The sequence below is a fragment of the Perissodus microlepis genome, chromosome 13, assembly GCF_051167445.1.
Source record: "Perissodus microlepis isolate ML-2025 ecotype Zambia chromosome 13, ASM5116744v1, whole genome shotgun sequence".
NCBI classification, from domain to species: domain Eukaryota; kingdom Metazoa; phylum Chordata; class Actinopteri; order Cichliformes; family Cichlidae; genus Perissodus; species Perissodus microlepis.
Window position 1 is genome coordinate 4561485 of NC_140473.1, and position 27164 is coordinate 4588648.

Genomic DNA, 27164 nt, shown 5'->3' on the forward strand with positions numbered 1-27164 from the left:
GAACCTGAACGTCGACCTTGACAATGTAGGCCAGAAACGCTCATCTGACGGCTGGGTCAGTATCTGGAGACGACTGTCAGGAGCTGTAATGTAGTTAGATCGAGAGAGTAACGGCAACAGACAGCAGTGACAGGACAAGAAAGGAGGGGGGATGGCGGGAACAGATGGAGACAGATGATAGCACAGGAGGGAAAGGAGCTCGAGGAGACAGAAAGGATGAGGAGGGTAAAAGCCTATGCAGAGAAAAGAGGATACATAGATTGATTGAGGAAGATTTAAAAAAAGAAAGAAGACAGAATGACAGGGGACCCAGGGAGCTCTGGGGTGAAAGACTGCACTGCTGTCTATTTCATTAGAAATGGCTCTCAGCTTTCTGCCAAACTTAATTTTAGTGGCATTAATGTGGCTAAACACATCTCTGACCACTTCTTGGTCTGGTTTTTGGTGACACAATCCTTAAAGCATCTTGAGTGCATTTACAAATTAGGAATGCATTTTTCCTTTCTGTCCAGTGAGAGATATTTCAGATTCAATTGAATGTAAGAACCGAGCCTGGAGAAGCTTATAGACACTGGAAGCAGCAAGTGAGAAAACGTCTTAATAAATAAAATCCCAAGTCGTGACAATCAGGTAAATTCTCTCCAAAGATTTGGAATCACTGCTAAGCAGATTTGATTTCAGTTTAAATGAAGTTCAAACCATTAGACGAAACTGATGATGCTCATTTCCATCTTCACATATTTTATTCTTAGACTTAAAATTGAACACCATCTCTCTTTTAGCCAGGGCTTTTTTTATTGGACGTTTAAACAGCAGGTACGTGGGGCTTTATGAGATGACCCCATTAGCGATATCCCCTGTTGTTGGCATCACACAGAGCTTAAAGTGCAAAAAACATGTCAGAAACTGAGCCTTTAGAGCAGCCTGAAGTCTGAGTTCTTCGCTCTGGGTCTGGATTATATTTACATAGGCTGACATGATTATTTGAAATTTCTTGGCCATTTTGGCCAGCAGTGTGCATATTACAGAGAAGAGAGAAATAAAACATAATTTCAGATTCATTTGAATACACTCCATGTTGCTAAGTTGCAAATTGAGTTGCAAAACTGACATGCTTCTTTTTATTCATAGTGACTTTTATAAAAAGCAGCCTTACTTTAATCCATCTGCAGTATGGTGCTGAATCCAAAATGAGTTCTCACTTTTTCCTTGCTGTGCCATGATTATCTTTTCAATCTGACTCTACTTCACTCTAGTGCTCCCTTCCTAGACTTTTGTCACAGGGAGTCTGAAGGAAATTTAAAATCATTGTTAGCGGAAGTGACCCAGTAAAAAAAAAAAAAAATAATAACACCTAAATTGGTCTGATCCATATCAGGTAAATCAAAGCTGTGTCCTTTCTGTACAGCAGGTTCTGAAATACTGTTTTGTTCAAAACCACTGACATCACAGAGGTATTTAAAAGTGTCGTTGGTTGCTGGAACCCTTTTTCTTAAAAATTTGTGTCACTGTTGGATACCAAGAGCAAAAGCTCCTGTTTGAAGGAGCAATAATTAGCACATAAGACATCAGGAGAGATGGCACTTAAAGAAATGTGTGTTTATTTAACTGGATATTGGATTTAGGGGCTTGGCCACTTTGATAGGAGTCTGAATAGAGGCAGCTCACATCCACTAAATAGTCATTGAACTGGACCTTTCCCCTGTGTTGGTGCCTTTTGTGGTATGAGCAATCCAAGAAGTTTGAAATTCCAGTGCATTATTAGTCCATTACTTAGCAATCTTCTATGTGGAGCAGTTCTTTTTAAGGACCATAGTGTAGGGCCCAGTGCTGATTGGAAGACACACAAAGTGCTAACTCTTAATTCATGTAAATGGGAGGAACAGTAAGCCAGCCATCTGGCTCGCCATGCTGGCCCTCGCCTTGGGAGAAGACATATTGTCACTCATCTACGTGGATATAGCTTTCCTTTCTGACTTTCAGAACTTTATTACCTGGAAGATTGAGCATGCATCAAGACAAAAATTAGCAGGGAATTTAAAAGCCTGAAAATCACTTGGAATATGAAACTAAAATGTTGTAGGGGATACGCAGCACGTGTGGATGATGAAACAGTGAATGAAGGAATGACTATTTATACACAAACTGAAAGGGAATTGAATGCAGGGGGTAAATGAGATGTGCATGTACAGGACAGGACACAGATATAAAAAAGTACAAAAAAATAAAATAAAACAAACACAGAATGAGATAGAGGAGGGACAATGACACCAATCTATAAATTCAAGAAACTGGGAAACACCAAAATATTGAATTTATTCCTTGAAGAGCACAAAGCAAACAGAAACCAGAGGCTCAATAAGGAAACAACACAATAGAATAATGAGGAAATAAAAGGTGTAATTCAAAGTCTAAGTAAAAGAAAACAAAACCTAAGCAGAAACTTTGAAATGAAAACAAGACATGCTGAACTAAACATGAGCACAGGGAGAAAACACTAAGGCCAAAGCTAGAACCTAAATTTCACATCAGTTCAGTTTTATTTATATTTTTATTTATATTTTTATCAAATCACAACAACAGTCACCTTGAGGCCCTTTTTAGAGTGGAATAATGTAAAGTCCCTACAATAATACAGAGAAAACCCCACCAATCAGTCAACACACACGAGAAAGCACTTGGTGACAGTGGGAAGAAAAAAACCTCCTTTTAATAGGAAGAAACCTACAGCACAACCAGGCTCAGTGAGGGGCAGACATATGAAGTAACCGGTTCAGGGCAAGAGGAGGAAGACAGGACAAAAGAGAGCCAGAGATGAATAATAACTAATGATTAAATGCAAAGTGGTGTATAAATACATACAGAGTGAAAAGAAGTGAGTGAAGAAGAAGCACTCAATGCATCACGGGAAGCCTCCAGCAGCCCAGGCTATCTGCAAGGCTGACGACAAGAACCAAAAACTCTAAAATGACATAAAAGGATACAAAGTAGAATCAAACCACAACCCAATACTAATAAAAACGAAGAGCTCAAGAAAAAAAACACAACAAATAAACCTGAATACAAAAACTTGAAGAGCAATCTAAAACACAACGCCAAAGTACAAAAGTGAGATGAGCTAAATACAAATATCAAGCTCAATAAAACATAACTGAATAGATTTAAACTGAACTGAATAGATTTAAAATAGATTTAAAGAGTTAAAGGAAAATCCAGAAGGCTAAAGACAAGCAGGTTTGTGTGTCTACATGATGCACCTGTGCACTTTATTTATGCAGCATGCTACTTAAGTATGATAAGTTAGCATCCAACTTTTAATCAAACTCCATCTAACATGATGGCAGCCAAACACTACTGTTAAATCCAAAACCAATGGGTGACATCACAGCCTCCGCTTTGCTCCAATTGTGATCTGAAGAGCTCTGAAAGGAAAAAGCCAAAAACATAATAGGTCCAATTTAAGGTAAAAGTTCTGCTATATAAGTTCCTCTTGCTCATAGGTAGAAACAGGCCTTCCCCCTCCATATGCTATTAAGGGGAAAAAAAGCACAGAGCTCTCTAACCTGAAAAAGCTTTTTTTGTCTCCGAGTTGCCTGAGGGTGGAAACGAAAGCTAGAGCAGGAAATAGGACTGAGGTAAAACCAGCAGTAAGGCCATGGGAGAGAAAGTGGACTTGATGAATGAGGAAAACAGAGAGCAAACTGGGGGGAAGAGAAGAGTGTACGGGGAACAGGGAGCGCACTCTGGCTGCATAATTGGCATGCGCACGCACAGATACCATTTTCCCCACAGCTCTGGAGCGGCTGCTACATTAGCCTCGTTAGATATGCAAAGCGGGCCAATTAGCAGCTCAGTGTGCAGGAAGTGACACGTTCCACCTGAAGAAGCGCAAAAACAACGTCAGTGTCCACAGCCAGCAATAAATCATGCCTTTGTGAGTCACTGTGTGCGCAGTTTCGGACACACTTGAATTATGGGCTCATTAGTTATAAACTCCCCCCCAAAAAAACTCACTTGAAACTATATGGAATGGAATTTGTTCTCCTCTCCAGGAAAATATCAATCTTTGCATCCATTGTACTGTTTTCTCACCAATATATTGCTGTGAAATTGACTGAAAACACAAGACAAACAGCTGCAGTGAGGTGCGTGCTGCTTTTGATTCAAACCATTTCAAGGTGTCAGACTGTTTCCTGCAAGTGGAATCCCTCCCAGCACACCAGCACCATCAAATCCAACAGCAGGAGGATACAATGCTATCTCTGCTGCAGAGAACACAGACTTGTTTTTTACTCCATGGGGCATTTCATATGCAGACCATCGAGGACTGAAGGTTCAAAATGCATCTGCAATGAGTGGAAATACAACTGCACACTAGATTTAGACCAGTATATTGGTTTCATACTGACACTAAGAAGCCACTGAGTAGAAATCACCACTGATCTGTGTCAGTAAATATTGTACCTCAAATTTTTGTATTAAAATCCTAATAGTTTAGACTTTCTTTTTTTTTTTTTGTGTCCCGTTTGGATCTTTAGCCATCAGAATTGTTGTCTTAAGGCCAAGAAAGATGCCAAGCGGATTTATTTTACCAAGTGGATCATCATAGCCTTGCCATATTGGTCCATTTGATTGACCTTTATTATAATTATGAATTTATTTTATTTTCGGTTGCTACAAACGGGACAGACATGACTGGGGGATAGGACAGGGAGAAAGAATGAAAGAAAGAGAGGGAGAGAAAGAAAACCAAAGGGGAGAAGAGACGGTGAGAAGGGGGGAAGAAAGAAAGAAAAACAAACAAAACACCTGGATCACCTGTATGGAGAAAAAAAAAACAGAAGAGAAAGCAAACAAAAAAAAGAGCAACATAATAAAAAACAGCACCATCACAATAAACTAGCTAGCAGTAGATAACAGTAGATACTAAATATTAAACGATATTGTGCAGCACGCAAGATAGACAGCGCACAATATGCTTTGAGGCAGCAGCCAAGAAAGGTGTAGCCCGCGTCTGTGAACACCCGTGTGTACACCTGTGTGCATACCTGTGTGGATCAGCATGCTTGTATTCCAAAGGTTTGGAATAGTTTATACTTTCATAGAAGAATAAAAGGACAGTGATTTGTGCAGTTAAAAGGACACACCTTCCATCTCAGTAAAGATCAAAGCACCATGCTGCATGCATGTTAACTTAAACTCTGTTTTTTCCAACACCTAACAACCTTTTAGTTCTGGGGGGAGAAAGGGTGGAGTTCCAGGGTATCACACGAGGTTTTCAATTTGTGCTAAATAAGTGATTAATAACAGTTTCTGTCACTAAATCTAGATAATTCAATCAGATATGTTTCAAAAACCATCAACTGCACAAATACAGAGGAAACGAACACTCCGCCATCTCCAAGCTAGCACACAGCTACAACCCCGTGTGGACACACCTGTCAGTCAAAGCAGCCCCACCCCTAACTTTAAGTCTCATTAGTATCCAAAACACCAAACGGATTTGCGTGCAAGGCTGTAAACATGCTTTTTAAAATGAGAGCCCACAGGGATTGACTCACTTTTCGTTTCAGTCCCAAGTGGCCATTAGAGGAACTGCAAAGGCTACACCGTCTGCCACTGTCACCTCATTTGCCGCTTAACACTCGACTTTAACACGGCTGCACATCAGAGTGTTTCAGATGATCTGAACAAATGACCAGTATAATTTTTTTAGTTGGACGGCCTATTAAGTTTACAAATATATGTTTCGAATCAAGTCCAAGTCAGGTTCTGTGAAGGCTTTTTCTGGAAACATAAGGAAGCTTGTAAGAAAATGAACAGTGAGACACATTATCAGACCACCATTGTGCAGCTATACAGGAGGAGAGAGGAGGGACAGAGCCCCCGAGTAGAGTTGTTCCCACTGTCATACACTTATGACAGATTTAGCCCACTATTATTAGTTGACAATAGCGGACAGTTATCAAACAAAGAGTGAAACAGTATCAGTCTCATCTGCTGGTTCTTTATTTTTTTTATATGTGTAATGGAAACTAATACGATACATTACATGTATAGTTATTACGTTTGTTCTGATAGACTTGTTTTCCTGGTGATGTTACATTTCTATATCTCAACAATAAAATGAGTTTAATGTACCCTGATATTTATTGTAAAACCAATCCCCCACCCTCATATGTTTTTATATCTGTTTGATGGTTTGCTGTTGTGTTCATTTTTTTTGTTATTGTTGTTGCATGAAACCATCAACGGGAGTTTGTTTCACACGACTGCCTTTCTTCTTCTTTTTTTTTTAGTGCATTACGCTTTCTTTGCCGGCAGATTTTCTGATTCTTCCTCTTCTCTTTTCCAGGTGCTGGTTTGGCACACTCGCACAGAGAAACCACATCTCGCAAACGAGCCCAAACATCGAAAGGACACCGTCGCCATCGAGGTGTGATCGGGGCTGCCCGTCATCTCTTGGCTGAGACTTCCAGCAGCACTCTGCTTTCCTCTGCCTTTCGGGTTAATACAATCAGCTGGTGATGGACAGAGTCTCTGAGGAGCTGCATGATTCAAGACTCCTTGCTGTCTTTCAAACATGCTCTGTGAGAACTGGATAGCACCAAATACCATTTACAAACTGGAATGACCTAGACTGTTCATTTCCTCGTATCCACAGCCTGCTGATGTAAAAAGTAAATGTTACTAGAAATGTAACATATCGTGTTGCTGAACTGAAAAGTGCCATGTGAGACGCATCGAATCATTGATATGTGTTTTTTTAATTAACAATTCTGTCCTAATTAAAACCATGAAATTGTGATAGAATTGCTAAAAGAAGAAAAGGCTTGTGTGCCGGATGTGAGGCATACTGCTAAGGTTTCCTAGTGTGAAAGGAATGTTTAACATTTTTGTAGGGATGCACTGATACCAACACCAGTATTGTTTACCCGTTTGATACTGTGTTCATGTAGCTACTCTGATAACAGCTGTCACACAATGCTAACCTCTCCTCTAGGAGTTGGCTCTCCCACTAGTTTGTGAAATCCTGTTCCCAAAACTTTGAGTTCGGTGTTATGACTGCCATCAGCATTTTTGAAACCAGACATCACAAGCACAGCTGTGAAACTGAAGGACACTACATGTTTATAGGGTAGCTGCTTTTCAGTCCGCAAGTAAGCCCACCCTAAAGCATATTCTACTTTATTGTTCTTGTGGACACTTATTGGGACTAAAATTTGCAAAATAAGAATTGTGTTGTGTTCATTAGGATTTAAAATGTGTGATTGAGATCATAAACTCATCAGGAACGTTGTTACTGTGGATTAAGGCCTTTCTAGGCTGCCACAGGGCGAGAGGAAGAGGACACCCTTGGTAGTCTATTGAAGACTCAATTAGAAACAGCAACAGAGGCAGCAAGACAACATACCCAGTCACTGCCCAAAGTCTGCAAATCCAAATGATAATAGATGGACTTAAAAGGAACATCAGTTTGATGATACGGAGCCAACTGAGCATTCATGTTACAGGAAACATTTATTTGAATTCTGTAATTAAGTATCTCTGTTCTTAGTATTGGCAAGTACCCTAATGTAAGTTTGATTGAAAAAAAAGAAGAAGGTATTTCTGGATCCCTACAGTTTTGGAAACATGATTGTTTACTGGTACCAATTTCACACCCATGCCAAAAACTGGTATCAGAAGGCTTTCAACATAAAATTAGCTTAGCGTGAAGACTGGAAGGTAAAATATAATTATTTTAAAAAACAAACCCAGTAATGACTCTAAACACCTCCACACATCCTGTGTTGAATTTTTGCTCATTGTTAGCTAAACAGAGCAGAAACGGCTATCCTGATCCTTTAAGGAATCTGGCCTAATATCTTGCTAGCGTTCTAGCAAGATTACAGTCTTTGCTATAAAATGCAACATAACCCACTATAATTTAATTAAAAAAAAATTCTAGAGATAATGTATTAACTAGCTTCAAATGTGTTTGTAGAGGCATCTTGAACTTTAATTAAGGGCAGGCAATTAGCTTTCCTTCTCTGGTAGTTTTTATGCTAAGCTAGGCTCCAACTCTGTAATTAATAAAACATTTTTTCCAACCTCACTCTTGGAAACTGAAGAAAGTGTATTTCCTAAATTACTGGAACATTACTATTCTTCCCATAATTCCCCCGAAAACTTTGGGTGTGTTTAAAAAAAATGTTTGAATCCTTTTCATCAAAGTTTTAGCTCAGATTTCACAATAATGTCAGTTCGACTGCTGGCTGTGAAATGCCAATCAGATTCTGTCAGGAACAGCCGCCCCTGGTCTTCTCTGTTTAAATTAAATCACATGAATGTCTCAAAGTTAATGCTGTTAAGGTTGATTGATGCCTAAATACTATTTAATTATTAGAATGAGCTGATCATATAAACCTAATGAAGTGACAACATGCGTTTTCTCCTCCGTGTATATGAGGAATGTAATGAAGTTTGGAAGTGGCCCACATCAAGTAACAACACTCCTGACAAGCAGCCATCAATAATGTAGCATCTGTGAGCTGACAACAAAGGAAACCCATCTGTCAGCAGAGAAGGGAAAAGAAATGGAGAAGCTGGTATATAAGCGGTGCAACACAGGCGGCCACTTTCACCGTTCTAATGTGCAAAGAGCTCTTTTCCTGACAGCAGTATTGTCCTGAGCACTGAAGTTTAGAGGGGACTGTATGTACAGTTGTGTTTGATGTACACACAAGAAATAAAAACAAGCCTTATTATCCAGGATTCAACAGCTTTTATTTCAAATGACTCACTTGTAAAACAGGCATCAGAAAAAAAAAGGAGAAAAGAAAGTAAAAGATCTCAAAAAGATAAAACCATATTTTTAGAGTCATTAAACAAAGATGATCACAGAAAATTTCCTGCATATTTACAGTTTTAATGCATAAAACACATCTTTTCCCCTGTACTAGGCACCAGAAAATGTAAACACACTGGAAATAAACCTGGATGACATTAAGTTATTAAGAATATGTTGTTATACACGTTCTCCCACAGAGTGCTACAGTTATTGCATGGCAGAGGGGCCCTGTACAGACATGAATCTCTGCATCGGCGCTCGGCAGTGTGATCTGAAGAACTGAAGAGTAATGATGATGTAATGATGAACCCATCAAGGATTTTCATACAGGTCCACTTTAATCTTCCACTGTTCAGTCCCATTCCCGCTGCCAATCTAGCCCTCTGATTGGTCATCCAGGTTTATTTGCTGCAGATTAACTGTGCTTTTCTTGTACTACACACAACAAAACATCACACAGCGAATGGCGGAACATACGGTTACAGCATCATACATGGAAGGACAAGCATTTTGGGTGTCACACTGGTCCAGAATTTCAAATAAAAAGACAGATTTCCAACTCAGTAGTTGGGACCAAACTGCCAGTTCTTCTATATTTACCACTCAACAAAAATCTGAGACGCAGAATCACAATCAACCACTGATACAGTACCTGCTCTGCTATTTAAAATTTAGTTAAGACATACTGCTGTGATCCCAGGATTCCAGTGGTGCTTTAATGTCCCTCAAGGCGCATGGGAGAGGGTGCACACTTCAACAACAAGGAATATTTTAACTCGGTTGGAGCCCAGTCTGCACTAAACCTAATGCGTTTGGTTTTAAAACACTTCAAAACATCACAGCGAGGCTACCAAAGGCACCCAGGGGACTGCGGGACCGCCCAGCAATTACTGAGACTTAAAGGGAATGTTTGACATTTGAAGGTTTGTGTTGTTTTTTTTAATGCAGCCATCAATTTGAGTAACATGGACAAGTTCACCTTCAGTTGACAAAGTATACTGGATAATGAGATGTGTCTCTACACACGTATGTGTGTTTGTGTGTATAAATACATATAACGATAAAAGACATGTCAAACAAAGCATCGGCTTTGTTAAGCATTAGCTCTTTTAAATAACTACGCTAACTGTGCTAATGGCTTCTGTTTGTTAAAGAGATGTATGTTCACGGTACTCAAGATGAAAGAGTGCAGTTATTGCAGTCTGTCCCTGTCATGTCGCTAGATAACTAAGCAGATGAGTCGGTGACCAGTTCCAAAAAATTCTTTTAGCTAGCACCTGTAGGTTAAGAATTGCCCTAGCGCTATGTAGCAACTAGCTGAACGGAAAGATTTGAAACAGTTTTAAAAAGTCAAAAATAAAAACTGAAAACTAATCTAATCAACACACATTGATGTTTGTCTGACATATAAGCGGATATGTAATAAGGATAAGCTAAGGGTCGAGTAACTCTGGCACCTTAATTGTGAATCAATTGCCGAGCAGCTAACAACATACAATAACGCAAAGTCTAGAAACCAGGAAACCTGTGATAATATATTTACATTTACAGTGTGAATTGTTTGAATTGCGATACATTGGAGATTTTGCTTAACTTTAGAGAGACTTCAGTTTGTTTGTTTTGGTTGTTGTTTTTGGATCATTTTGAACAGTACCAGATTAGCATATCCGCATATCGTCTGCTAAATTAAGCTAACTGCATCTTAGCTTCAAGTTTTACAGCAAAGAAAGTTTTTTCTTCTTTTTTTTTCAAGAAAATATGTACTTATATATTTAAACCTGTGTATGTGTGGGGAAAACAGTAGTTTTAGATTATATGTCAGCAAGCCCAAGCATAACATATTTTATTTCTCTAACTTTAAAATATTATTATATAATTATATAATACTTTATAAAAAAAGTATTACTATCAAAACAAAAACCATAAAATAGAAAAGAAAATGGAACAATTTAGGCTATTTAATTGTTTATTTAAAAAAAAAAAAAGTCTACCATAAACACAGAGATTTATTATGAACCTTGGGCAAGTGGTTTCCCCACAACTGAAAACCACTGGTGTAAGTCATCAGTACACTGTCTGCTGTGGGAATAAGCTGAACCCGCAGAGACTGTAACAAGACAGCTTGACTTCACACGTTTCAAAGGGAAAATGGTTGAACTGTTTGATCATTAGTGCAAAAATAAAAGTAACACCTACTGTATTAGCAGGTCAGTGAGACCTCCTTTTTTTTTTTTTTAGCAGAGGCTAAAAAAACCTTGAACCAAAGTTTTTCTGAGCTGAAGCATTGACCTCTCTCCCCTGAAAAAACCCAGGAGATTCACTTTTTTTTTTTCACATAAATACAGTACTGCTTGGATGATTATCTGCTACGAGGCTGTGCTTGCCCTAAAGGAGCAGGGAGGGAAGGAAGAGGGACCATTACAATATACAGTGCAGAGAGAAGGGAGAGGACAGGTAGCATAGACCAACCACAAGACAGCCATATCTACTGCAGATACTGAGAGACTACTCACTAACTATCCAGTTTGGTAATGATATCATCTTAGTATTACAGACACTTGGAGTTTTTGCTCCAGCAGCTTTGTTACATCTCTTTTGTTTTCTTTATCTTTTTCCGACAACAACAAAAAGGAAATCAGAAAAGAAAAGGAAGTCAACTATAGACGCAACATAGCGGTTGCCGGGTTTTTTTTCGTTTTGTTTTTTTACTGCTCCAATCCATTGTGATGTCATCTTGGCCCTCTAAAGGAACTGCGGTGAAGGTGTGTTGGGGCACATGGACTGTCCTTGCTGTATATAATCAGAGCTGTAGGGACATGGATTGGTTGGAAAATATGGGTGTTTTCTTGCCATGTCGCTGCCCTCCACTTCCCACCCCACCATCCTCTGGACCCCATCTCGTCACTTCCACAGCTGAGTGCTGAGGGTCTGGCCTGAAGCCGGCGATGGAGCTGCGGGCCAACCGGCCCCAGGGGTGCCTGATTGGCTGGAAGCAGCTGGCGCAGGCCCTCCACCACTCAGAGCCATGCCTGACATCTGCTGGGTCATCTGAGATAGAAAACAGAGGAGAAAAGTTACTGTTTGAGTTCATCAGAGCAAACACAGAGTTATTCTGTCATTTCAGAGCCTGGAGGTGGGTGTTGGGGTTTCTCCATCCTTTAACTCCACTTCCTGGCTTATTTCCAACCCTCTTTAACTTCCCCTCTGTTCCTAAATGCTCCCCGCCCTCTCTCCTCTCTTTTCACAATCCCTCACCCTCTTCCACATCCCTAACTCACTCCCCTTCACCCCCTTCTTCCCTCCATTCGGTCTTATCTATTATGAATGTGCTTTGGTGCAGTGCTGCTCACTTATCTGGTCATCAGAGAGCTGAGAGCGTGTGTGTAGGTACTGTGTGTGTGTGTAGTAATGCATGTGTGTCAGCTAACCAAGCACTCATCAGCTCACCGTTCCATCTTCTGCACAAAATGCGCATGTGCACACACACACACACACACACACATTCATGCACTGTACAGCTGCGTTAGTGCGGACTACTGACTTCCATACACCAGGGTGAGGGCACTTTGGTCATCACATTTTAGACAGAACTTCAAAGGTAGGGTTCAGACTTTCAGTCAGCTTCATGTTTGGACTTTGTTAGGGGTACTAAGAAATGAGTGAATGTAATCGGTTAATAAAAGACAACTATATAAAACCAACAAACCCAAAGCATCTCAGAGGCAATTTATGTTCGCTGAATAATCTCAGTTGTAAAATGTAACCTCATGCACCAGGGTTCAGAGAGCATAAGAAGATTCAGATATAACACTTTAACACCTCTTAATACCACTGGGGTTGGACACTATGGACATGCGTTATTTTTCGTTTTTTATATAATATCATATGATATGATGGTGTGATGACTGTCCATAGGTTCAACACCTTTTCTCTAAGTTATTTTTCATCCTTACACATAACTTAGTTTATGGACATCTATGTTTTGATTTCTTTGCATGTGTGGATTGGATGGGTTGTTACAAACATCTGCTGAGAATTTCATGTCAATAATATATTTACTTAGAAAATTAGTGATGTGTTCAATACTTATTTTACCCCTGTATATATTCAGAAAAACACTTCTAAATATATGAGTTATGACTTCTGCTGCAACAATCAGATGTTTGGGTGAGAATTTGATGTAAAAACATGAACACATCTGTGTTTACTACCAACCACAGATTACTTGAGTATTGTTGCTGGCCCACCCCTTTAGGACCACAACTTACTGATGGATGATTGCTTTTCAATCAACAAACTGTCTGGATTCCTCCATCAGCTGATGTGATCCAAACGCACAGTGGCTGGATAAATGGCTAAATAATGGATCCTGACCACCCTCTGCACGTATTCAACACACTGCTGGCCACTGTTTTCAAATTCAAATGTAAGAAGGACTTCATTTCATATTTTTGGATTTAGAATTTGATTAATTGAATTCCTTTTTCTCTGTTTCTATTTTTTTTTTTTTTTAACATTTTTAAGCACATCTGTTGGGATTATTTTTACATATTTATTTTTGGCCTTCAGGCTTCTTCTGGGCATATACTCTACTAGATAAGCTACTGTGGTGCCCTGCACTCCCAGCTTTAAACCCTAAGACACTTTTTTAAAAGGGTGAATCTATTCATGAGGCCAAAAACAGGCTGTAAACATTTCCATTTCATGGCTCAGCTTAGGCATTTTAACATGCGACTCTATGGGAACTGACTCAGTTTGGAGCCTCGAGTGGCCATTACATGAACTGTAGTTTTTGGTACTTGCACATTTTATTTTTTCATTTTATTTAATTTCAGTTGCACCACATTAACTTTGTCTTTTGTATTATTACAGTTTATATATTTTGAATTAAATGATAAGGACTGATAATGAGAACTTGTAATTATTAATGCTCTCCCATTTTTGTTAACCAATAAGTAGCTAGCAACAGTGGCATGGGAACAGACGAAGGCAAGAAGGGAACAGTTTGACATCAATAAAATGCTCAAAAACATGTTTAGAAAAACAGCGAAGCGATGAGAGGATTGCTGTGGGGGATGTGGCAGTCCAGAAGACATTAAGAGGGAGAACAGGTGTTGTTGCACCATCATGAAACATTTCTGTGCCAACTCATATGGAAAAGATATATATATAAATCTTATAAAGTTTGTATCTGTCTTGTGTGAAACTTGTATGAAAAGCATACAAGAGTGAAAACAGATATAAAATCCCTTGAAAAATTATATAAATGAAACTTGTATATTTTGAATACTTACTAAAACAATATATGAAAGTAATGCGAAAGTGGCCACTTTCATGAGTAAATCATATAAGCCTTATATGATTCACTATATGAAGTAAGCCAAATCTTATGCAAGTCTTTTATAAGTTTTTACTATTTCTTTTTCATATGGGAATGCTGTGCAGAAAAACTGAAAAATCATGCAATGGGGATACAGTGAAGAAAATATTAACAGTGAACTGAGCTGATCTGAAATTCTATTTTTGTAACTTCTGTGTCATATTTAAAAATTCATTCAGATTTAGCCATTGAGATGTGAATAAAGCCAACCTGAATCGCTTCATGACTCATCTGTCAGGCCCTGAAAACTCATTCACATGAAAGCTGGTGAATGCTCCAAGTTCTCTTGAATCCTTTCTGGACGAGACAAAAGAATGAATGTCTTTGTGGACTGAGCAGTTCTTTTTAGACGTCCACTGTATTTCATGACTGCCTGCTCTGAACATTGGGTAGAAATATACATTGGGGATTTCACTGATACAATCTGAAGTACCAGTGAAGTAAAACATTATGCAACTGTAGTAAATACATCCTTTTAGCTTGTGACCACAGAAAGTATTCAATAGACGAACTTCAGGCTCTGCAAAGACGCGTCTTTTCCTGGTAATGGTTCACGGGGGTATGATTTCTGTGTAAAACGTAATATTTCCTCTTTCGATTTAGAAAACCAGATTGCTCTAATAAATAACTAATATAAAGAAAGAAAGATGCATTTAAGAGACCATGGGAAGAAAAGATTAATGTAGACACAGTAATGCAGTTACAGCAAAAGCACAACTGTATCTAAACACATAAAGGGGGATTGCTGCTGGTGTCTGTTTCACATCTTTCCCTGGACAGACAATTTTTCACGTCCAATTTAATTTTGTTCTATCAGATGAACCGTTACTGTGCTTCCACATTATAGACTGCAATCACCTGCACCAGTTAAGTACGAGTTTAATAATCTTAGAGCATTTCTGTCAGGGATGTGATTAGAAGTCACCGAAACTCTCTGAATGTTGGATTAATCTTGGAAGCACTCACTTCACCGAAAGGAAATCCTACAGCAGATGCTCCTTCAGTAACATTAGCTCTATGAATGGCCATGAAGTGGGTCACTGCAACATTAATGAAGGATTCTACAATATACAAGCATGTGAAAAATACAGTTTTGAAACAATTTAGGCAAAACCACATCAACTGCCAAGGAAGGTGGTGGAGGGGTAATGATTTGAGCCACGGGACTTGGGAACCTCGCAGCGATTGAGTTGACCACGAACTCCTCTGTATACCAAAGTATTCTAGAGTCAAAATGTGATGCCCAAATTGGGTCATCCAACAGGTGAAAGATCCCCAAACAGCAGCAAATCTACAACAGAATCACTGAAAAAGTATAGACTGAAGGTGTTGCAGTGGCCCAGTCAAAGTCCAGACCTCCGCCTGATTGAAATGCTGTGGCTGGACATGTGAATTCAAGTTATGAGATTCTTACAAAACAAACAGGATGAAAATGATAAAATGATGGTTCCAAATGAGATAATCACAGTTGTGGACAACATCAACAGAACAATGGGTTGCGCCCATACAGTTTATGCAACAAAGCTTTGTTAGCCTCACCCTCCTGAGACCCAGCACATTCATTATGTCCTCTGCAGTGGGAAAATCTGAAAGATACTTTTTTTCCTTGGTTCTCAGGAGGTTAGATAGTGAGTCTTAACTTTTCACCTTCTTGTCCAAATAAGGTTGATTGCAGCTCCAAGAAAGACACTATCATTGAGGCTTCAAATTGGGAAGCCAAGAAACCAGTGGATGGCATCATGGTGGCTATGACCATCTGTTATATACAGTCTATGGTATTATTATGTAATTTCATTCCAAATTGGCTGGAAAACAGTTATAACCAATGATCAAGTCACACAAATCATCAAATTTCATTCTGCATTCTAAGTGGTATTAAAAGATCCTAAATCAATGGTTATATACTAAGTAATGTACTGTTCTGGGCAGAATTAGGAACAAAGGAATAAAGGCATGTGACAGAATAAAAGAAAAAAAACCCTCATATTATTATACAGTAACCCTGGTTATAAAAAAGATTGAATAGCTGATTAAAGCTGCACCTCTTGGGCTTTTACTACATTGGTGAGGTTATTACTGCACCAAGCTCCACACAGAATTGGGGAACAGATCTAAGTGTGAATCTATATATTCACAGCAACTGGAGTGGGCAAAAAGCTAAATGTTAATCATCATTCTGACTGCACTTTAATACAGAGATTTATATTTCTTCCTGTTACCTGGCCCATATTCCACTGTCCTTGCTGCATGCTGTACATGTTCTGTCCTTGGTTGGCAGGCATCGCACCCTGCTGCATGCTCATGTAGCCCCCATTTGGCAGTGCCATGCCAGACACCATGGCCCCAGCCCCCATCATGGTGGTGGTGGGTGGGATACTTCCAGCCACTGCTGTGGCATAGCCCTGCGGAGTGAACTGCATCTGAGGCTGGCCCATGTACACACTGCCTGCAATACAAGACAACAGAATATGCCTTCAAACTTTGCCTTCAAATTCAAATATAAGAATCTTCAGGAAGTCAAACATCCCAAATTACAATCAATAAAACAAACAAACGTACTAGCACTCATCCTGTAAAGATGTTGAGAAACAGTAAAATCATAAAAACAAACGGGGAATGCACAAAGAACAGTGAGGTGAAGAGCTGCAGGTAATATCCTTTGACTGGGATTTCATTGAAGAGTGACATCTCTAACAGGTCACCAAAGAGTGCTGCATTCAGTGTGTGGCAAGAAGACGGATGATAATAGGGAAAGGCAGATTCTTGACATTTTTATTAAAAAATGATGACCTGATGAACCTTCTCAGAGCCAAAGAGCCACTAGCTGCTCTTGTATTGCCCAAATGCCATCAGCAATGCACTGGGTCACCGTGAAAAAGTGATAAAAAGCTCTGGTGCAACTTGAGGCAGATGAGATGTGTAGTTTGAGGACCTTGGAATTTTGTCTGTTTTTTGAAGACAATGTTGTTAAATTGTCTTTGTGAGACAATGACCTTCAGTTGGTACTAAGGAGGTTTTCAGCAGTGGTTGAAATAGCTGTAATGTCAGCATTTCATAGTCTAAAGATACAGTGTCTTTCCTAAAAACATTGAATTGCTTCCTGCAGGCTGGCACTGTTGCCAGGCTTTTACTGCAGCCACCTTCAGTGGTTTTTCTGTGGTTCTCTCTGCCTTCAGTAACTGAAAGTATGCTCTTATGGACTGACATCAGATGACTGCATTGTATTAACGAATATACACTTTATTTCCTTGAAAAATTGTAGAGTTGCCATAGCAATATGTTTTGGGTCATTTTCAGTGAAGTGGTTGGCTTTGTCACCTCACTGCAAGGTACTTGCAGTATATAGAATAAAGTCCTGTATGCCTGTATGGTGGGAAATCACACAAACTGGTTACTGTGCAAGTACAAAAACAATTTCCATTTGTGCTATGAAGCTGTATCCAATCAGTTTTGAAGCATTTGGCTCAATCTGAGCTCATGAGTTCATCCTTCTACTTCTGTTGTTTACATCATTAATAAATAGAAACTTGGTTCTACCATGTTCGACAGATGAGTTTCCTCCCTATTGTGGCTGGACTCTTTCTCAGGGCTGGACTCTCTCTTTCTCAAAACTGGGGACCGAAAGTTATGTTCCAACTATAGGTTGATCACATTCTTTATTCTCCCTGGGAAAGTCTATGCCAGAGTACTGGAATGGAGAATCCTTCCATTACTTGAACTTCAGATCCAGGAGGAATAATGCGGTACTGGTCTACATGTGTTTTGTTTACTTCAAAGGCTTCAATTGGGGGGTTCTTTGGGAAAATGGGGTATTTGGTCCATTGTAAATGGCAATTTGGTACCTGTGCAACCACAGCAAGAGCCTAGTCCAGCATTTAATGTGGCTCATTTACAGTGGGTGTTTGATTCTGCCAAGGCTGCCTTCAATCACCAATTCTGTTCATAGTTTTTATGAACAGAATATCTAGGTGTAGCCAGGTGTTGGAGCGTCTACACTTTGGTGGCTTCAACATTTCATCTTTGCTTTTTAAAGATGATGTTCTATTTTGTTGCCTTCATTAGGTTGTGTTCCTCGCACTGGAATGGTTTGCAGCCAGGTGTGAAGAAACTGGAAAGAGAATCACCTTGATTCTCTGCCAGAAAACAGGGAAGTGCACACTACAGGTTTTGAGTTGCTGCCCCAATTGGAGTAGTTTAAGTATCTCAGGATCTTGCACTACCAAGTAGATCTTGTAGTTGGTCAGGGAAGAGTGGAGTGGGAGATTGACAGACAGATTGAACCAATGTCTGATGCATGATAGGGTGAGTAGCTTGGTCATTCAAAAGTAGAGCTGCTGGTGATCCACAGTGATTATGTCTCCTAGGTGAGATGTTTTGGGCATGTCCTACGAAGAGGAGACCCCCAGGCCTCACCGGAGATTTGGCTGGTGTTGGAATTTTCATGTGTATCAAATGGACTTTTGGCTGAAACAATCCTTGGATACAAGATAAGACATCCACAGTTAGCTCATTTAAACCAGGTGATGAGGCTCAAGTTTCCTGTGTGACTTCCACTGGATGTTTTCCAGGAAAAGAGATCCTGACCTCTTACCAGTTACATAGTTCACCCGGTATGGGAACACTTCATAACCTCACAAGAAGAAAGAGAACAGGTTGTTGGGGAGGACATCTGCAGAGTTAGCCTGATACCATCAGGCAGGCAAAAACAAACTATTTTTGCCTGCCTCCCTGCTTTGCTCTGTGCATGTACAAAATGAGAGACTCTCCTCTCATATTATAATATATCCTCTTTAGCACAAGTCATAATGCCTCACAGGTTTTAGTCTTTAGCTGTTATAAAGCCAAAAAAATCAGTACAGATCCATGGACAAATAGCTAATCCACAGATCACTGACGAAGCAATGTTTTTTGGCCTTCTGTATATTCTGACATTCTGATCACCTCATTGTTGGCTGCACTTAGAGCCTTTCCATTGCAGCATGGATAAGAGCACACAGTCCCGCGCACACATACAGTGCATGCAGGATGAAAGTCTAATTTTTGAGCATTAGCCTGGCAAGGTTCTTTTGGCTTTGATCTCAATCTGCATTTATTTGGATTCAGAGAGGACAATACGCAGAAAGCCCTTCATTCCATTCCTAATCCTTGATACATCAGTGTAAACATGGAACACTATAATCAATGCATGTGCCTGCTGTAAAAATCTGCTGCCTGTTTTCTCCCACCAAGCAGAAAACATGCAGCACTAATGCTTTCCCACACAGGCTGATGGATGATGTATGTGTGAACGTCCGCCTACCTATACATCCTCGCACAGGCGCTCATGCACACTCTCCTGACACTTCAGTCTTTACACATAATAACTGTGAGATGAAAGCGAACCTGCAGACACTTCGCTATTTTTACTGCTGCACTGGGACCCTAGTAAATGCAGTGTGAACTAGACGTTCCTGCTTTTCAGCACGCTGACCTTTCATCTTTACTCTCCTATGTTTTTATGATGCATCTTCCCTCTAACATGCATGTGTGTGTACAATATTGCCTAGGTGCGCATCTGTTTGTGTGTAAACACCTAGGTCTGAGTCTGCAGCCTTGTATTTATAACCTGCACGTCTTTGCCAGCTTACGAGACGCCGTGTATGTGTAATGTTTGTTTACGCGCTACATTCAAAAGACATTTCTACTGCGAGGAACCTTTAAGTCCTTTTTGAACACATGTCCTTCAGCTTGCACATTAAAAAAATGAATTACATTAAGAACATCCTTGAGTAGGGATGGGTACCGGTATCCGGTGCCATGATGGCACCGGTTCTGACATAAACGGTAGTAACCAGACCGAAAAGCAGCGCACATTTCGGTGCTTTATTTCGGTGCTTTTTTTCCTGAGCTGTGATACACTTTAGATTCTAGCCAATCATTTTACGTTTCCGAGGATAGTAGGCGGGTCCAGGTACGTACGTTCTTTTAGAGCAGAGCTACAGATTAAAAATGCCCAAGGCGAAGCGGTCAAAAGTCTGGCTGTACTTCACAGCAACATATGTAAACTCAGCAGCCTGCAACAAGTGCTTTAAGCTGATACTGTGATACTGTCAAAGGAGGTAACACCTCAAATCCGATGAAACACCTGGCGACGCATAGCGTTTTTTTTTAAAAGCCGAAAAATGCACCGTATTTGATAGCTTGCTGCGAGACCTCACACCGTGCACATCTACTGCGGGTGTGGTGCCTGTTATCGGACCCGGTGTTAGCAACATCCCCCAAAAACCCAAAGAGTAGAGTCCTGGCCCCTAGCCCTGCCAGTGTAGCAGAAATGATGACGGATGATGATGGCGGCAGCAGCCGTTCTTCTCTGCGTGAGTAGCTTAATGTTGTTCGTGTGTAATTTACGTTGAGTAGGCTAACCACGTTATTACATTAATGCATGTAAGGTGAACTAGCAAACATCATCATAGCTACATGCGGCTGTCTTCTTGTTTGATGGCAGATACTCCCTTCACCCTGGCCAAAAAGGCTAAAATGACCAAAGAAAAAGTGGAAAACAGTTAAACATGAGAGGTTTTTGGACAAAGTTTGTGTTTTTTCCATTGTTTAAGCACTGCTTCCAGCCAAGAGTGATACCATATGTGCCCCATAGCTGCAGAAAAGGCTAACATTGTTATCTTTTTACAAAAAAAACAGCTGAACATGAGAGGTTTTTGGACCAATTTTGTGTTCTCCATTCTTTAAGCACCGGTTTGAGCACCGTTTAAGCACCGGCACCGTTTCAAAAGTACCGGTTTGGCACCGGTATCGGATAAAACCTAAACGATACCCATCCCTATCCTTGAGTGCCGGTTTAAGTTACAGGTTGAGCAGGCAGCTGTATTCAGCCAGGCTAAACGCGGCAGCCCCAGGCCTTCTGCTGCATGCTCTGGACTTCTTTACGTTTCCTTGAACATGTTACACCTCTCATCAGAGAAGCTTCTTTAAAAGTGCATATTACTCCCACATTAGGTTCATTGGCTTCACTAGCTAATTCTAGTCTTGGAAAAAAAGCATGGGGTTCTCTTCACATACAAAGTTCTGAATTATTGCACCACTTGATATTTTAAAGATCTCATAGATCGTCCCACTTCAGCACGCAACTCTCAGACTGCAGCTGCACTTCAACTTCCTAAAGTTTCTAAAAGTAAAATGGGAGGCAGCGTCTTCAGCTGTCAGGCTTGGAACAGCTCCCAGTTTGGGTTCAGAGTCAAACACCATCCATTTTTAAAATTATTAATCAATCTTTAAGATTAAGTTTGATTAATTAAAACCACCCCCTAGTTTTCTGCTTCAATCAAAGGCTGCTGTGGGACTTCCCTTGATCCCATGATCCACTGAGTGTTTTCTTCTCCCATTTCCTCTTTTACATGCCACTAGTACATGTCAGTAACTTCTGTCTACTTTCTCCCGCAATCTGCGTCTAATCTTGTTTATTTTTTAAGCTCTTTGTTCGTCTGTTTCCCTCTTGTCTTCTAAATGTTCTGATGTTCGAGCCTCATTCAGGAGGTCTCTGTTTTAGCAATCAAATGAGAGAACTTCATTGATTGCTGAGTTCTCTCTCTGACACTGTGATGCCTTTACCATATAGTGTTTTGAGATGACCGCTGTTGTGAAATAGGACTATATAAATATAATTGAATTGAATGTAAATTGAATTTCAGTCCTCTGATCCACGAGTCCAGTAATGCATATAAATCGTAACTGCCGAGGTTCTTTGTGTGGGGCTATTACTGTAGAAGTAATATTTTCTGTTGAGTGTGTAACTGGATCTCAGTGTGTCTGTGTGTAATCAGATTGCTCAAAATGCATTTAAAGATTCCTTTACACATTTTCAGATCTGATTACATACAGACACATTAAGATACAGTTACACAACTCTCCAAATGCACTTGCCGGTACTTTTGCTACGATAACAGCTCCCACACCTCTTGCCTTAACAGTAACTATTTTCTGCGGTGGCAGCACGTAGTCATTAAAAATGTAGGCTCCCATTCTGGGGGTGATTCTCCAAAGAGGTCACAAGGTTCATGTGAGTGTCCAGAGATAAGAACAAAGCTAAGAAAAGCATAATGTATAGCAAATTTTTGTGGAACGTGTATGGGTACCGTAAATTGTTTTGTAGCTTCCAAAAAAATACTTCAAACATCCAGGATTACGAAATCTTGCATCTTTTGTTTAACCTGATCAAATCATGATCTTAATTATTAAATTATTGTACTGATGAAGTCAGTGTCAGGAGCTAAAAAAAAAGAAAAAAAAAGATACTTTCTAGTTTCTGCAGAGTGAAGATACAAAAAATCTGCCGTTCGATTAAGAGTTATAGAATGTATCAAAAGGTTCTCAAGGTCCAAAAGCTCTTAATGCCATAAGTTTTCATTTTGTGTGCATCTGTAAAGGTGTCAGGCTATGAGCAAGTAAGAATTCTCTTGATTAATAGATCAGCTTTACCAGACAAACACACACATACACAATGTCAGCGGGGTGTGAGTGAGCTCTCAGCCTCTGACTGCTCTCCAAAGTCAGCCACAACTCCACTTGTTTATGTTGTTTTCCACCAGTCTCCTTTTTCCATCTCTGAAATGTAGACCAAAAATAAACACAGCTTTTTGGCCAGGCTAAAATGTTCTCTTCGCACAAGCAGACACACTGCTGCCTTCATTTGCAGATTTCCAGCCACTTGCAGATCATTTTCCAAGCTATAAACGGATCATCAGCCTTTTAGTCCTCTTAAAACGTTGATATGATGAATATGTTAGCAATAATTTGACACTTTATAGGTCAAACACAAGACAAAAGTGCAATTTATTTCGAGTTTTGAGGCGGCACAGTGGTGAAGAGGTGCAGACTGTCACCTCATAATAAGAAGGGTCCTCGTTCAATCCTCCCGGCCTTCCTGGGGAGTAGGTTTCAGCTCATGGCCACAGAAACAATGGTGCAATGCAATGCATGCAATTAAATAAAGTTAAATAGCGAAAATAAAGTGAGGATTAGTTTTGTTTGGCGGCTCTTGAGAAGATTAAGAGGTCGAGAATCAATGCCAAGCTCACTGCTACACCATCTTTGTGGGTAACGTCCAACTCCATGTTTGAGTGCGGTGTTGCACAGTGTAGTTGTAAACAGTTTAGCCAAGACCACTGAAGTTTTTACAGCTGTAATTTAGATTTGGAAGCAGGAAGACCCCCCAGCACTGAACAGAACTGAAAGCCAGAACCTTTATTGAGCCTTGATTTGAGGTGGGTTGCCAAGTGGCTGGCACATGTGCAGCCCTAGTGGGAGAATATCAGCTGAGTATTGAAGATCAGCTTTTCTGCCAGGATTGAGCTTTGTCTCCTGACAAACACCATGCTCGATCTTTCGTAGAACGGCTAATATGAAACCGATAATAAATGTGATTTTTTTAAACAAATTTTTAAGCTTTTGTGTCGACATAGTTCAGTTGACAAAAGACACTCAAGCTCAGTAAACAAATGAGCCTGACCCAAAAGAGAAAAACGGGTCCATACAAGTGGCATGAAATCACAACTCCTTAGCAACAAACTGTCAATCTTTATTTTTTCCCTCTACCAGTCTTAGAAACACCTCCTGCAAACTGTATCCTTTAAAAAGACCTACAAACTTGAGTGACTCTGCTTGAATTGAAAATGTGAGTTTGAGTCAATTGACCAAGCTGCTTTGACTTGATTAACAAAGGGTTAATATTAACTGCTGGCTGTATGAGAGCATGTGTGTTACCTTGTCCTGGAGCAGGCTGTTGCTGGCTTTGTGGCTGACTGCCCACTGAGCTGCTTGCGTACAGGGACAGGATCGAGTCTTTAGATAAAAGCTTCTTCTCCTCTGCTTTCGCTGTGGTAGTGGTGGAGGTAGAGGAGGAAGAAGAGGAGGAGGTGGAGGGGTCCACCTGTGGAGTTGTTATACTGGAACCGGACTGTCAGACAGAAAGACACAGGGCAAGGAGAGAAACGTCATGAATATATAGACTTTCATCCAGACAGATTATTTCTCATACACTACAATCATGTAGTTGCTCTTGTCACCATACCCTAAAAATATACATGTAATGTAAATCTCACCTAATCAGCAGAAAGAACCAGACCAGAGAAACAAGGCAGAGGAGCTTAGATTTGTTTTCTCACCTCACCTTTTCTGTCTTACTTATTTTTATCTTTGACGTACATGAGAATAAACATGGTCATAGTTTCAGATGATAATGCCAACGTTTGTGTTAGACCCCAGTCACACTGGCAGAAACACAACACCAACCAACCAACTTGCCATTTACTCTCTGAGCTGTAGGGGAAGTGTTACGAGTGTGACACAAACAGCAAATGGAGAATATTTGCCTTCATATTAAGAGCTGCACCTGCAGGAAGGCACAACTTTTAATTCGAAGGAGAACGTTTTCAGTTTTCCATCGTGGTTACTGCCGCTTGTGTGTTGGCAAGTCTTTGCAGACAAGTCGACATCTTCCATGCAAACTACGGGCAGCTGGGCAATCTACCAGCATCCAAAGCACAACGAGTTTTTAAACCTGACAGATTTTACCCAGTGATTGCTGGCAACCTTTAGCAACCATTTGCTAACCAGTCGGGGAATATGCATTTTTCTATGGTGACTTTAAGTTTTCTGGGAGTTACCAGCTAGTCTTTATTCCTTGTGTGAGTGGAGCTTTATCTTTTTCACAGTGACTTCCACTTCCAGTCACTAAGTGATCCCTGTGAGCCAAAAACTCAGGATTCGATATTTTCTACTCTTGGCCGTGAGCAGAGAAGCCTTTCCCAACTATTGTGTAAAATCCTCTGCTAATGAGGGGCAGCCAATCAGAAGAAACTTGGCTTAAAGGAAGGGGAAAAGGGCCAAGGCCAAAACAAAGAGGAATAAGATTTTATATCATGTCAAAGTACTTGAGTAAGTCCGAGAGTAAAAAAAAAAAAAAAAAAAAAAGTTCTCAGTCCAGTGTCGCCTGCTTTGCTGCTCTTTTCACTGTTGCTAAACTGCTTTGCATAAATGCCAATTACTCACATTTCACACATTAATTGTCAACAAAATAGGAAATGGTTAGAAAGACAGAACCTGAAGGAAGTGAAGACAAGAGAGCAAGTTCTCAAATAAACATGAGCAGCCATAAAATAACTTTTACTGAATAAACAAAACAAAAAACAAATTAAAAAAAATCTGAATATAACATTTTCTGTCCGTCAAACTGTGTGTTTGGCAGATTTGGACATATTCTCCTGCTTGCAATAATAATTATAAAATAAATCCAACAGGTTTGTGTCACTGAATACACAGCAGACTTGGAAATATATTTAGTCATACCTTTGGCTACTCAATGTGCCACAGAGAGAAAAGATGGCCAAGACAGGAAAAAGACTGATGTGAAGATGGAAGAAAAAAAAGGGTCTAAACAAAGGGCCGAAGAGAAAGAGTTAAATAAAGGACAAGAAAGGGGAGAAAAGAACGGAGGAGACAACATAGGAGAGAGAAGAGAGGAGCATTGTCAGTGTAAGTGAGACGGATGACATTAATTAGGCCGCTGCAAAGAGAGGAAGACGTGAACTGTTGGAGACAGGACACACGAACGCTGTTCCGCTCACATACACCTTTTCATTATAAAGAAAAAAACAAAACAAAAACAGCTTTCATGCACACACCCATTATGTTTAATGGATGGAGCTGACAAAAAAACAACACCTGCTTAAAAGCTCTGCTCAGGTGTGTGTGGAAATGTGTGTGTGTGTGTGTGTGTGTGTACACATGTGAAGAGATGGGACAAAGACTGAAAATAGAAAGGGGGAAGGCGACAGACAGCATGAAGAAGATAAGGAGAGACAGTGTGATAAACAGCAGCTCCTGCAAGCCGCTCTGCAGTGAATAAGCACGCTGCAGTCAGTGTCACAAGCACACATCATATATTACACAAAGTTTCACACCACCCACACACAACACATAAAACACACACACACAGAAATGCAGGCACATGTGTTGTCCTCTGCTGCTTAGCAGGCAGCACTGCGCTCCTCCGTCTCTCCCTGCAGACTTCATCCGACTGGAGGAGGGAAGGCGGAGATGAGGTGGAGGGGGGAATGGAGAAGAAAATGTGGGGCAGGGGGAGCAAGATAGGAAAAAGGAAGGGGAAAAGCAAAAAGAGTGTAGGTGAAAGTAAAGGTAGGGGTGGAAAGAGGAGAGAAAAACAAAGTGAACACGGGTGAGCTGAAATGAAAAGCGGCAGGTGAGGATGGAGGAATAACAAGAGCAGAGGAGGTAAGATGGATGGCTAGTCATACCGAGAGACATAAACACACACACACACACACGGTCCATTTTCTCTCAAGTGAAGCCAGTTAAGGTGAGTCAGGTATTGAAGGGGGCAGGAGGAGCTTCCTATTAATAGTCATAGAACATTAGCATGAAGGAAGGTGAGAACACCTGATCTGCCTCATGTCAGCGAGCTATATAACATAACTCAGTCACGGAAGCTAAGTCTGTTTCCTGCTAAGCGTTTAGGGGTTTCTTTGCAAAGTTAAAAAGAATACATTTAATAGACTTCAAAATCTCCAGGCTGCAGTAATCGTCAGCCATGCAGCTCCCGTCTTCGGGAAAGTGCTATGGAAGCGACGGCATGACTCAGACAGAGTCTGCAGGCTCTGAACCGCTGAGATAAGACCATCATCCGGGATGATTTGGGAAGGGAGCTGTAACATGTGGAGCATGTGGGATGTGAGCCAATTAAAGCAGCTGGCAGGTGGGGTGAGCTTTACCAAGCTGGCACTAACATTGGGTAACTAGCTTCTGATGTCTACTTGTTGATGCAGAGCTATAATAACGCCTTTTGACCATTTGTCTATTTGTTTTAGGAGTCACAACGACAGTAGACTGACCACCATAAAGTTTTCAAATGCATCAATTTAAAAAAAAAAAGTTTTTAGC

At 40.3% G+C, this 27164-nt stretch overlaps 2 protein-coding genes across 3 annotated transcripts in view; one reads left to right on the forward strand and one right to left on the reverse strand.

The window, feature by feature from the left end:
- b3gat2 (beta-1,3-glucuronyltransferase 2 (glucuronosyltransferase S)) overlaps nt 1–8750 on the forward strand; it is a 68896-nt gene extending 60146 nt beyond the window's left edge. The window contains exon 4 of the mRNA XM_084949418.1: nt 6356–8750. Coding sequence (XP_084805544.1) covers nt 6356–6442 — 87 coding nt within the window. The 3' untranslated portion in view covers nt 6443–8750. The remainder of the gene's footprint in view (nt 1–6355) is intronic.
- Nucleotides 8751–10807: 2057 nt separating this feature from the next.
- LOC146374517 (stromal membrane-associated protein 1-like) overlaps nt 10808–27164 on the reverse strand; it is a 137885-nt gene continuing 121528 nt past the window's right edge. For both annotated transcript variants that reach the window (XM_084949414.1, XM_084949413.1), the window contains 3 exons: nt 23970–24162; nt 16433–16659; nt 10808–11881 (listed from right to left, as the gene is read on the reverse strand). In XM_084949414.1, coding sequence (XP_084805540.1) covers nt 11735–11881; nt 16433–16659; nt 23970–24162 — 567 coding nt within the window. In that variant the 3' untranslated portion in view covers nt 10808–11734. The remainder of the gene's footprint in view (nt 11882–16432; nt 16660–23969; nt 24163–27164) is intronic.